Source organism: Anolis carolinensis, chromosome 3 (genome assembly GCF_035594765.1).
Source record: "Anolis carolinensis isolate JA03-04 chromosome 3, rAnoCar3.1.pri, whole genome shotgun sequence".
Classification (NCBI taxonomy): domain Eukaryota; kingdom Metazoa; phylum Chordata; class Lepidosauria; order Squamata; family Dactyloidae; genus Anolis; species Anolis carolinensis.
The window spans coordinates 30,002,395-30,015,236 of NC_085843.1; the positions used below are offsets into that span (position 1 = coordinate 30,002,395).

The 12,842-nt window shown below is 38.8% G+C and overlaps 1 protein-coding gene across 4 annotated transcripts in view; it reads left to right on the forward strand.

The window, feature by feature from the left end:
* The window catches only part of nup58 (nucleoporin 58), a 47,841-nt gene extending 35,418 nt beyond the window's left edge, over positions 1 to 12,423 (forward strand). For 2 of the 4 annotated variants that reach the window (XM_062974654.1, XM_062974653.1), the window contains exons 16-18: positions 4,098 to 4,181; positions 8,388 to 8,465; positions 12,237 to 12,423. In XM_062974654.1, coding sequence (XP_062830724.1) covers positions 4,098 to 4,181; positions 8,388 to 8,465; positions 12,237 to 12,319 — 245 coding nt within the window. In that variant the 3' untranslated portion in view covers positions 12,320 to 12,423. Of the gene's footprint in view, positions 1 to 142; positions 2,586 to 4,097; positions 4,182 to 8,387; positions 8,466 to 12,236 lie in introns of those variants that run through there. The other 2 variants (XM_003225508.4, XM_008117873.3) reach the window with 1 other exon arrangement.
* The last annotated feature ends 419 nt before the right edge of the window (positions 12,424 to 12,842 follow it).

The following is a 12,842-nucleotide window of genomic DNA, read 5'->3' on the forward strand; positions in this document are numbered from 1 at the left end:
TGACTGCAATGGTGAATGTTAATACACGATTGTGAGTTTCGTACTTAAAACCCCAAAGTATTTTTTTCTCCAGCTTGATTTGGACAGGCTAAGAAAGTCACAGATTCTTCTCACCTTTATATATTTTCCCCTCCTCTACAAGGCTTTGGCAGTTCAAGCACATCTGGGTTTAACTTCAGCAATCCTGGCATCACTGCATCTGCTGGCCTGACATTTGGGGTGTCCAATCCAGCATCTGCAAGCTTTGGCACAGGAGGACAACTTCTTCAGCTGAAGAAACCTCCCGCTGGAAACAAGAGGGGGAAAAGATAGATGTGAAAAGGGGGAATGGGGAGGGAGTGGGTGTCAAAGGAAAGGGACTATTGCATTCAGTTAGTTCATCCTAAAATAATCTATTTTTTTAAGCTGATATAGTAGATGCTCTGTGTCCTTGGAGATTTATAACATTTTGTTACTTTCCATTCTGGATTATAAAATGTAATTGTAACAAACAGCTTTTGTGAAAATAGAAGGCTCACTTCACTGTTTTATTTCTTTGTCTTTTGGATATGTCTTTCATTATTAAGGACTGTTGTAAAACCATCTATTTAACATATTAGTCAGAAGATATTTTTGTTAATATGCTTTAAATCTTAGAGAAAGAGATGCGTATTTGGTTTCTTTGTACAAATAAAGTATATTCTAGTACAAATGCTTGAATCCATATCTTCTGTTTCTTGATATAGCCTTTTAAAAACATCAGGGTGGTTTTGTGAATATGTATGTAAATATATAAAATGCAAATGCACACTCATACATTTATGAGTACATATACTTTTCAAAAATCATCCCATAAAGCAGAATGACCTTGATCAAATTACTAGTCCTGATTAGAGTAGACTCCTTGAATTAATAGGATTTATATCAATCTTGACATAATGGTTAGTAATTGTTTCAGTAGGTCTACTCTAGTTAAGACTAGCCAATATTTCTAAGTCTAGAGTCTGTTTTCCACACAGTGTCAGCATATCAAAAGATCTACTAATGCATGAAAGACACTGTGGGCATGTTTTGTAAGTCAGTTGCCATTTCTGTTCATTTCCATTCAGTGCTTTAAATGAAACAAGTGTTCTCAAGCTAAATTGGTTCTGAATTATTCCAATACATTTTTTAGTGTGCAGGACTTCTGGATTGTGAGAGCTGACTCTAAAATGGCCTCAGTCATCATCAACTGCTTTCAAAAGTGGCTCTGCTCATGAGTGAGGAGTAGTTTGGAACAACACAGCTGAAACAGCTTAGTGAACACTTTGCAAAGATTTCCAAAATGGCTGCTTATAGCAACTACTGTGGGCAACATCCTCTCACATTGTGCAAACATACTATCTCACTATGGGCATGTTTGTAGAAGGCAAGGAGCTGTAGAACACATACATCCACTTTTGTGATTCAGATTTTCACTTCCAGTATGGAGGAGATTGTTTGGGTTCTCCTGGCTCAGATCTGAATGAATGGATATTACCAGTATCCTGGGGGCCATTCACCACCATACCACTATCATTCCACTTTGACTGCCATAGCTTCATCTTATGGAATCCTGGGACGGGCAGTTTAAGGAGGGGCATGTAGAATTGTCAGCCAAACTACAAATCCCAGAATTACATAGGAGGGAATCATGGCAGTTAAAAAGTAGAATAATAGTGCATAATTACAAAATAGAACCCTGATGCTTTCTTGGTTTCAGCAGATATCAGACACAATAATTAGATATACTAGAATCTGTGCATCATGCATGTGAGAATAAATGATTTCCTATAAATATGATAGCACTTGTCTGACTTAAAGTTCAGATTGCATGTTGCATTGCATTTACAGCTTCGTGACTGTTCAAAACAGACACAGGATAAAAATTTATTGCCTTAAATGCAGGGGCTAAACTCGTAGTCCTTGAACTGTGCTACCAACACAAAACCCATTCTTGTCATCAGGGCTTCTGCGAGGTCATCTCCAAGGGTGAGGCAGTTGAATTTTCGTGAGGTCTTGCCTTTATACACAGAGAATATTTTGTATATAATTCAAGTGAAGCTTCATATTTTTTTCTCTAGGAACCTTCTAAATAAAAACAGTGCACCTGCACATTGTTTCTGGTTTTGAAGTTGGCTGCTTTTGGTTGTTAAATACTATTTTTGTAAAATGTCTGTTTTATGTTATCATTTGATAGTAAGTCACCTGGGAAAGATGTGAGTCTCAAATGTGGTCAATACAGAAGCAAGGGAAATAACTTACTTAGCACAGGGCTTTACTCATGTTAACAGTCTCTGAAGTGAGAGCACTTTTTAAAAGAAGAAAGCTTTAAAAGTTGGCAGAATTAAGGACTATCTCAAATGACTTTTAAACCACAATTTGATTTTAAATTTGTTCTGGGCTTCAGAAAATGGTAAGCAAACCTTGTAAATGTATGTTACTGCATTTTACTGGATTAAAATGTTGAATCACTTTCCTTTTTGTATATAATTTTGTGAGCCTTTTTAAATACAATAAACTGTGTTACTGTCTTTGTCCACATGTGCAACTTTTTGGTCCTCAAATAATAAAATTGTTTGAAGTGAGCCATTCCATTAATATATTTGGATTATTTCATTTCTTCCTGGCTTTTTTTCAGCACAGATAAAACTGCTTAGTGGAAATCTGTGGGGCTGATTCAGGCAAAATGTTCGTAGCATGAGAGCAATTACGATTATTTCCTAGTGCAACACTTCCCAAACTTTGGTCCTTTGGATGTTCTGGACTTCAGTTTCAAGAATCCCTGACCATTCACCAAGCTGACTGGGGCTTCTGGGAATTGAAGCCCAACACCAGAAGGATCAAAGTTTTTGTATGGTGTATTGTAATGTAACAAGTGAAACAAACAACAATTCCCTTTATCCCACTAGTATGATATTGAGAAGCGCAGTAGTTGATGTCCACACTTGTACCATGCACACATTCACAAGAGGAATTATTAGTAACTGCTTGAGTGTTGGACAGAACAGCCTATGTAGTTTTAATGCATGGAAAAACTAACTGAGAATTTAGAACAAATTCCAGCTAGCACACACTTTTAGTAGAGATATGTTTCTGAATGGCCCTGGTGTTGTGTACAATGTAAAATTATAAAAAGATTGTTGCTAAAGAAATAGTCCCTAGAGTCTGTTCCTTTGCATCTTGGAATGGCAGTTATAACAAATGTCTTTGCTTTTTTATTTTTGGCTTCAACTCAGAATGTATGGATATGACTCAAAACACTGGAAAGTTAATATTAGTTGATATTTTAATTACTGGTTGTTACAATATAGTGAGAAAGAGAAAATCTGCACATTTTAATTGTTTCATCTGCATAGAATATGTCCTTGATGCTCTTTCTTTATCTTCTGGACCAATTATTCCTACATGTTTTGGATGCTTGTTATTTTGTCCGTCAATCCTGCAACACGATCCAGGAGAAGCCTGCGAGATGGCAAAGAGCCTTGGCAGATGGATTTTCCCCATTCATGTTTCAGACACTGTCAACCAATAGCTCCCATATGCAGTGGACCCAATCGCTTTGAGTCTAAACTTGAATAATATTATCCCAAGATTTTGAGCCTATTTTGGGGGTATCTGTTACCACCTTTTATTGTGTCTTTAAAGTTTGGATCAAAGCCTGAGGTGGCTATAGCACCCTATTGGCATGGGAGGTACTGAATACCATTGTCTAAGGGTAATGGAAATCATTCCATTCTTTGGATTTTAATCATTTTGACTAGATTTTTTCACCCTATTCTTGCCAGGAAGTATTTATTTATTTATTTACATCATTTCTACCCTGCCCTTCTCACCCATAGGGACTCAGGGCGGCTTTGATGTTGCCCAGCCTGAATACCCAATATACTATTTGCACCAGAAGGGGGAAGAATAAATGAACACTATACATTGTTTTTAGGAAACTACATTTTGGATCCCCCCCAAACATTATTAAAGCGACAATGAATAGTGCTGAACTCCATGCTTTGTTAAATTAGTAAGCTTTGCTGGAATGTTGCAAATTGTTCAATGTGTATCTGGGTATGAAAATCATATGTTTGTCTTGTATCTCAATGGAGTTTATCCAGAAATCCCGCAACAACTGGACCAACCATCCACTTCAGTAGCATTTGGACACAGGCCATCGCCGGAGATTGACTCAGGTTAGCAAATGACCAATGCACCAAATTGTACTACCTTTGAGCTCAGAGTGAATGGAGAGTCTGAACTAGTTTCTCTTATACAGTGCATTGCAGGTTTCATCAGTGGAGGCCATCAACCTACTTACTCCAGAGTTAGTCTGAAGTTTAAACCACCTATCAGAAATGCTGAAACTTAATGACAACCCATGAAAGCCAATGCGATCTAATAGTTTTAGCTTTGGACTATGATTTTGAATCCCCACTTGGCCATGGAAACCCATTGGGTGACCTTGATTAAGTCATATTCTCTCAGGCCTAAGAGGAAGGCAAGACCATCCCTCCACTAAACTAATATTACCAAGAAACTCCCATGATAGAGTGGCAATGACTTGAAGGCACACAACAACAACCCTACAATAGGCTCAATCTCTTGAATAGCTTTTTATAAATCTTAGATGGAAACCATCAGAAGCCGATTCAGTTTGTTGCTGATATCTGAGCCACGAACCTTGACTGAGGTCCCTTCTACACTGCCATATACAATTCATATTATCTACTTTGAACTGAATTTTATGGCCGTGTAGACTCATATAATCCAGCTCAAAGCAGATAATGTGTAACAAGTGAAACAAACAACAATTCCCTTTATCCCACTAGTATGATATTGAGAAGCGCAGTAGTTGATGTCCACACTTGTACCATGCACACATTCACAAGAGGAATTATTAGTAACTGCTTGAGTGTTGGACAGAACAGCCTATGTAGTTTTAATGCATGGAAAAACTAACTGAGAATTTAGAACAAATTCCAGCTAGCACACACTTTTAGTAGAGATATGTTTCTGAATGGCCCTGGTGTTGTGTACAATGTAAAATTATAAAAAGATTGTTGCTAAAGAAATAGTCCCTAGAGTCTGTTCCTTTGCATCTTGGAATGGCAGTTATAACAAATGTCTTTGCTTTTTTATTTTTGGCTTCAACTCAGAATGTATTTAAAAGAGCCTTGGCAGTACCAACTACTGTGCAGTTTTTAAGTAATATCTGTGGTGCCACTGAGAAATCCTCTGCCATTGTCACCTTCCACTTTGTTATTGCAAAAATATCAATAGACAAATATTAGAGAACAATAATGGAATGAAAATTCAATAGTTTTTTAATTTGATGTTTATAATCTGGCAGTTGGAATGAAAAGAAATGAATAACAATAACTATTTGTTACCCCCTTCTTAAGGTTTGAGGTGGGCTACAACACAGTTAAAATATATAGATAAAATATAGACTATTAAAACGCATGTATTAAAAGACTGACAGACATAAGATTACAGCAAATTATGTTTTTAAAGAAACATCAGCTCCCTTTTGTGCATTCTCAGATTCCAAATAAATTCTTGAATGCTAAGTGAGGTTATAAAGTTACTTGTAGATTTGTTATGAATGAGGAGGGCAAGATTTTGAAATAATTTCATTGTTTTTAGTTCAGGAATTTATGCAGTCATAATTTAAATTTTGTTAATCTCAGTATAAACATACAAGAGTGTATTAGTTTTAGTAGATATTATCTTGTCTCAAGTGTTGCATTTTTTCAGTGTTAAATGCTGGGAGGAAAATGAGATGAATTCATTAAAATGATTTTAAATTCTAGAACTGAGTTCTAGAATTTTAAAAGACAAGCCATACTAAGGATTTGGAACAAGTACAAAATTAAGCTATGTCCAAAAAACCCATTATTAATTTCAATGGAAGAAGCTTTTTACAAGTTTGATAAGAAAAAAGGAAAATATTGGATTACATACAGAAATTAAATATTACATGAAGATGATAAATACAAATGTAAAACTCAAGAAGAATTGAAGGATTTGGGAGATGATGCCTGGCTTGGGGGACGATGCCTGGCTCGACAGCAGTACATGTGAAAAAGATCTTGGAGTCCTCGTAGACAACAAGTTAAACATGAGCCTACAATGTGATGCGGCAGTAAAAAAAGCCAATGGGATTCTGGCCTGCATAAATAGGGGTATAGCGTCTAGATCCAGGGAAGTCATGCTCCCCCTCTATTCTGCCTTGGAGAGACCACACCTGGAATACTGCGTCCAATTCTGGGCACCACAATTGAAGGGAGATGTTGACAAGTTGGAAAGCGTCCAGAGGAGGGTGACTAAAATGATCAAGGGTCTGGAGAACAAACTCTATGAGGTGCGGCTTAAAGAACTGGGTATGTTTAGCCTGCAGAAGAGAAGGCTGAGAGGAGACATGATAGCCATATATAAATACGTGAAGGAAAGTCATAGGGAGGAGGGAGCAAGCTTGTTTTCTGCTGCCCTGCAGACTAGGACACAGAACAATGGCTTCAAACTACAGGAAAGGAGATTCCACCTGAACATCAGGAAGAACTTCCTCACTGTGAGGGCTGTTCGGCAGTGGAACTCTCTGCCCTGGACTGTGGTGGAGGCTCCTTCTTTGGAGGCTTTTAAGCAGAGGCTGGATGGCCATCTGTCGGGGGTGCTTTGTATGAGATTTTCCTGCTTCTTGCAGTGGGTTGGATTGGATGGCCCATGTGGTTTCTTCCAACTCTACGATTCTATGATTCTGTGAAGGATGCAGGAGCTCGTTGTCATTGCCCTCCTCACGGCATCAACAGACCCAAGAAAGCCCCATCATTGCCCTCCTCAGGGCGCTGCGGCATCAACGGACCCAAGAGGGCCACGTCATCACCCTCCTCAAGCCATTCACGGCACCATTGAACCCAGGAGAGCCTTGTTATTGCCCTCCCCAGGCCATTGCGACTTCTGTTGATTATTTGTTGTTGTTGTTTGTTAGTTTTGGCAATGAATGTTTGCCACTTTCTTACTTTTGTTTGTAAATCGCCCTGATTCCCTTCATGAGATAGAGCGGGTTATAAATAAAGTCTTATTAGTATTATTATTCACCTACAGTGGTACACATATAGGCAACTGAAAGAAAGATTTGCACTAGACAATAAAAATATGAGATCTGAAAGAGACTAATCAGGATGTGAAAAGAAACTGTGTACTAATGAAGAACATCTTATTGGGAAAATATATAAAGAATTACTGAAGATGGAAATGAAAACAGAAGAGATAAGGGACTGTATGATTAAATGGGCACAAAATATTGGGCACAACATAGAATTAAATAAATGGGTGGAAATGTGGACTATTGGCTTAAAGAAAATTCGGTGCTATGACCTTAGAGAAAAATTTTATAAAATGATGAACAGGTGGTTCCTGACCTCAGCAAAAGTAGCTAAAATGTATAAGGAAAGAAACAAAAAGTTCTGGAAATTTAAAGAACAGGAAGGAACTTTCTTCCACATGTGGTGGGCCCGTAAAATTCTGGGGCAAGATATGAAAAACACTACAGAAAAACTTTCAATCAAAGATACAATTGGAGCCTGAATAATTTTTATTGGGAGTGTCAAATAATCAAAGAAAATCATTAAACTATAAAGAATTACACTACATGATAATAGCAGCAAGAATAGTATACACACAGTTCTGGAAGAAGGCAGACCTCCCAACAATAGAAGAATGGATGGCTTTAAAATAGCAGAAATTGACAAATTAGCAATGATGAACAAAGAAAAACACACAAAAACACTTTATCAAGGACTGGGAACCATTATTAAACTTCGTTTTTAAAAAAGGAAAGAACGAAAAGTTTTTTTTAGAGAGCTTCGTAATTTAACCTGCTAAAATCGGTGTAGGCAATTTATAAATAATAGATATCAGGCCAGAAGGAAGAATAGAAAAACAATGTAATAGGAAGGAAGAACAGAATTATATATGAATGACTCCAACCCAAGGGATGGGAAGTCACTAAATTGAGAGGGGTGTGTAGAGGGGAGGATATAACCAAATACGAATATTGTATAGATCAGGTATGGGCAAACTTGGGTCCTCCAGGTGTTTTGGATTTCAGGTGTTTTGGAAAAGGACGGGCCTAAGGTTGTTAGGAATTGTGGGACTTGAAGTCCAAAACACCTGGAGGGCCCAAGTTTGCCCATGCCTGATATAGATGTTAGGAAGTATTGTATTGGTTTATGCATATATACATGTATATAGATTGGTTTCACTGTTTTTAATGACTATGTAAATTGAAAATAAACAATCTCAAAAATTTATATATGTTTATGATAATAATAATGATAATAATAGTTGTATCTAAGAAAATCAAATATTCCTGTTGCATTTCAATGAACTTTATCCAGATATCTGTAGGAATTCTTATCTCCAGCCACCTGTTGCAGATGAAATTTTACTGAGGTCCTCGCTGAAGAATGCCCCAGGTTAGCAAAAATGGATGAATCCTATGAAATTTGGCTGTGCTGAAGCTCAGAATTAACTAGTGCGTGAAGGTTCTTGTTCCAAAATGCTTCCCGTGGTACAAAATGTTATTTGTATTTCTTGTCAAAATGTTTTAAGAAAGGGATACCTTAGAAAATGTGTTATCGAAAGCTTTCATGGCCGGAATCACTGGGTTGCTGTGAGTTTTCTGGGCTGTATGGCCATGTTCCAGAAGCATTCTTTCCTGATGTTTTGCCTGCATCTATGGCAGGCACACTCAGAGGTTGTGGGGTCTGTTGGAAACTAGGCAAGTGGGGTTTATATATCTGTGGAATGTCCAGGGTGGGAGGAATAACTCTTTCCACTATACCGCCCAACCTCTGAGGATGCCAGCAACCCAGATACCTAAGAAAGTTTGGCTTGCTGGAATCTTCTTGTTCGGTTGCATTGGTGATTGGAGATTCCCTCCTCACCAAACACAACTCTATTGGGCTATTCAAACTGCTGGCTAGAGTATTGTCTGGTAGAACTGATATGACTTCAGTTGTAGAGGACATGCTTGAGTTGCAGTCTAAACAAAAGAAAAAAGTCCATGTTCAGTCTGAGCAAATCTAGGTAAAGGAGCTGGTATAGCAAACTTGGGAAAGATCTTTTCCTGAGAACTTACAGAGCCACTGTTATCACGGGTGGAAAACAATGAGTTGTAAAATTAAGAGGAACCTGGAGGTCATCCACTCATTGGCTCAATCTAATCATCTTGCAACTATGTCGGTGATGGCCAGGTTTCACATTGGCAAAATCATACTCTTGTTGCGTTACTAAAACATTGTACCACCTGGTGTTAAGTTCAAAAGAAACACATTGAGAATTATTAGAAACTAGTGTTATATATTGGGCATTCCCCAGGTGTCAAGGGGGCTGCTGCCCCCCATTTTCATGCCTTCCTTCTCTTTCCCTGCCCTCATACTTTTTCCCCTTTGTCTTCCTTCCTTCTCTCATCTTTCTTTCTCCCTTCTCCATTCCTTTCTTTCCCTTCTTTCTCACTTTTTCCTTTCCTTTCCTTTCCCTCCCCTTTCTCCCTTCTACCTTACAATGCCTCCATGACAATATGGCTCTCTTTGTGGCTCTTTCCTTTCTTCCTCCCTTCCCCTCATACACATGTCACCTTTCTTTCGCAGTGACATCACAGAGGGCCACTTCACCTAGCAACAGCCTTTGTGGTACAAACAGACACAGACAAACAGACATACTTTGACATTCTATAGATGTAGAATTTCATTTTGTATGTCAGAAAGGAACATTTCACAAAGATTAACCACAAGAAAGTAAGTTTTAACATATGGTTTTTAAGACTGAGTATATACTTTACGTGCATGGAGTGAAGTGCTCATGAACAGAAATGTATACCCTTGAGTCAGTAAAAAGAAATCTCTCATGTGGCTCCAACTCCCCTCCCCAAATAAAAGTGAAGAAGTAAATCATCCCTCGGATAACAGAGGCAAAATAGCATCTTGACTCTCGGCAGGAGCATCTTTATTAATGAATATCAATATCTTTATGAATGACAGAGATGAAGGGTTAGAAGGCATGATCATCATGTTTGCAGATGACACCAAATTGGGAGGAATAGCCAATACCCCAGAACACAGGAGCAGAATTCAAAACGATCTTAACAGATTAGAGATATGGGCCGAAACTAACAAAATGAACTTCAACAGGGACAAATGCAAGTTACTCCAGTTAGGCAGAAACAATGAAATGCAAAGATACAGAATGGGGGACGCCTGGCTTGACAGCAGTACATGTGAAAAAGATCTTGGAGTCCTTGTGGGAAGGAAGGGGAACATGAGCTAACAATGTGATGCGGCAGCAAAAAAAGCCAATGGGATTTTGGCCTGTATAAATAGGAGTATAGAGTCTAGATCCAGGGAAGTCCTGCTCCCCCTCTATTCTGCCTTGGTCAGACCACACCTGGAATACTGTGTCCAATTCTGGGCACTACAATTGAAGGGAGACGATGACAAGCTGGAATGTGTCTAGAGGAGAGCGACTAAAATGATCAAGGGTCTGGAGAACAAGCCCTATGAGGAGCGGCATGTTTAGCCTACAGAAGAGAAGACTGAGAGGAGACGTGATGAGGGCTATGTATAAATATGTGAGGGGAAGTCATAGGGAGGAGGGAGCAAGCTTGTTTTCTGCTGCCCTGAAGACTAGGACGTGGAACAACGGCTTAAAACTACAGGAAAGGAGATTCCACCTGAACATTAGGAAGAACTTCCTCACTGCAAAAGCTGTTCAGCAGTGGCCCAGAGTGTGGTGGAGGCTCCTTTTTGGAGGCTTTTAAGCAGAGACTGAATGGCCATCTATCCGGGGTGCTTTGAATGCAATTTTCCTGCTTCTTGGCAGAGGGTTGGAATGGATGGTCCATGAAGTCTCTTCCAACTCTATGATTGTATTATTCTAAGAGGCTTTTGATGACAAAATGAAGTAGCTTCTGTGGGTACTTCAAAAAACAGTATTTAAACAGTGTTTATCCATACCTCACAACCTCTGAGGATGCCTGCCATAGATGTGGGCGAAACGTCAGGAGAGAATGCTTCTGGAACATGGCCACACAGCCCGAAAGACATACAACAACCCAGTATTTAAACAGTTACTTCTTCTTCTTCTTCATTCACTCAGTCGTTTTTGACTCTTCGTGACCTTATGGACCAGTCCTCGCCAGAGCTCCCTGTCGGCCGTCGCTGCCCCCAGTTCCCTCAAGGTCAAGCCAGTCACTTCAAGGATACCATCCATCCATCTCGCCCTTGGTCGGCCGCTCTTCCTTTTCCCTTTCATTTCCCCCAGCATCATGATCTTTCCACGCTTTCCTGTCTTCTCATGATGTGGCCAAAATACTTCATCTTTGCCTCTAATATCCTTCCCTCCAGTGAGCAGCCGGGCATTATTTCCTTTAGGATGGACTAAAACAGTAATTTTGTGTAAATCTTTGAACCATTTTGGTTTTATGCATGGACAGTGTCATGGTCTCTCATAACCACTAGATGTCAGGTTGTGACTGCAATTGTTTCTCTTCCACCCAGTTATCATATAGACTTACTGGCTTGGCATGATACTGAATCAAAAATTCCATTTCCCTTCTTCCGTTTTTATACAATGGTCTACATTCATCACATAAAAATAATACATAGTTTTGCAATAAATGAATGGTTGCTCAAGGGTGTTTTTATTCACCAGAAGCACCTCCTCACAAAAAAGGCTATTGACTGCCTGTGAAATGCTAATTTAACAGAGAACAACCTATATTCCTCACTTCATGGATAAGTTTCAAACTCAATCAGAAAACTTGTATGTTTATGCATTCTAAACAATATTAGCAAAACAGATAGCCAATCTCCTTCCTTCCTGCTTCCTCCTCTCTCCCTCCTCTTTCTCTCTCATTCTCAATCTCTATCACATACATGCACCAGTCAAAAATAATTCTGGGACCCTCTATCCAACACAATTACAGTTTTGTGGTTCTATTTCAATTACCATGATGCCATCCTTCACCATGAAGCTTGCAGCTATCCTGGCTATGAGTTGTAGACCTGCCCATCTAGTTGGGATATCAGAGAAAGGTATTCTATGACATGTAGTAATTCTGACATTGAAATATCACCTAGCAGCTGTTTGGCAAAAACACTCTATCATGGAGTGGAGAAAGATTTGCTACTCTGCAACAAAATATGTACCAGAGCTAATCTAAATCATTCTTTTTCTCTTCAACTCAGGCATCAACAAGCGACGTTCACCTGCACAGGTAAGGCTTAGCACCATCCTAGAAAACGGTGAGGTGGTATCCAAATTCCAATGATAACTCCTGACTACTGCGATGTGTACAACTCAGCCCACGTGCAGGTGAAGCTAACAATCTCACCAACACCAACGCAGTTTGAATACAGCATTGTGTAGCATCGACATCAGTTTTTGTATCTATTCTTTTTCTTTTAGTTTATTAGAAACAGCAGCTGGGATTATTGATTTGTAAATAGCAGGTTGAGCATCCCCTAGCCAGAGTTCCAGAATACTCCAAGGTCCAAATTTTCTGATGGTTCAGTGTAAATAAACTTTGTTTCTGGCAAAGAATTATGAAAACTACTGTATCAAATTATACAGGTTATGTGTATAAATATATATGAAATATAAATGAATTTTATTTTTAGACCCATCTCCAAGGTATCTCATTACATATTACATGCAAGTAAAGATATTCCAGAATCTGGAAAAAAATCCAAAAATTTCTGTTCCTAAGCATTTTGGATAATGGATAGTTAACCTGTACATAATTAATAACGCACATATGGGTTTTTGTGTGTGTGTGTCAGGAGTGACTTGAG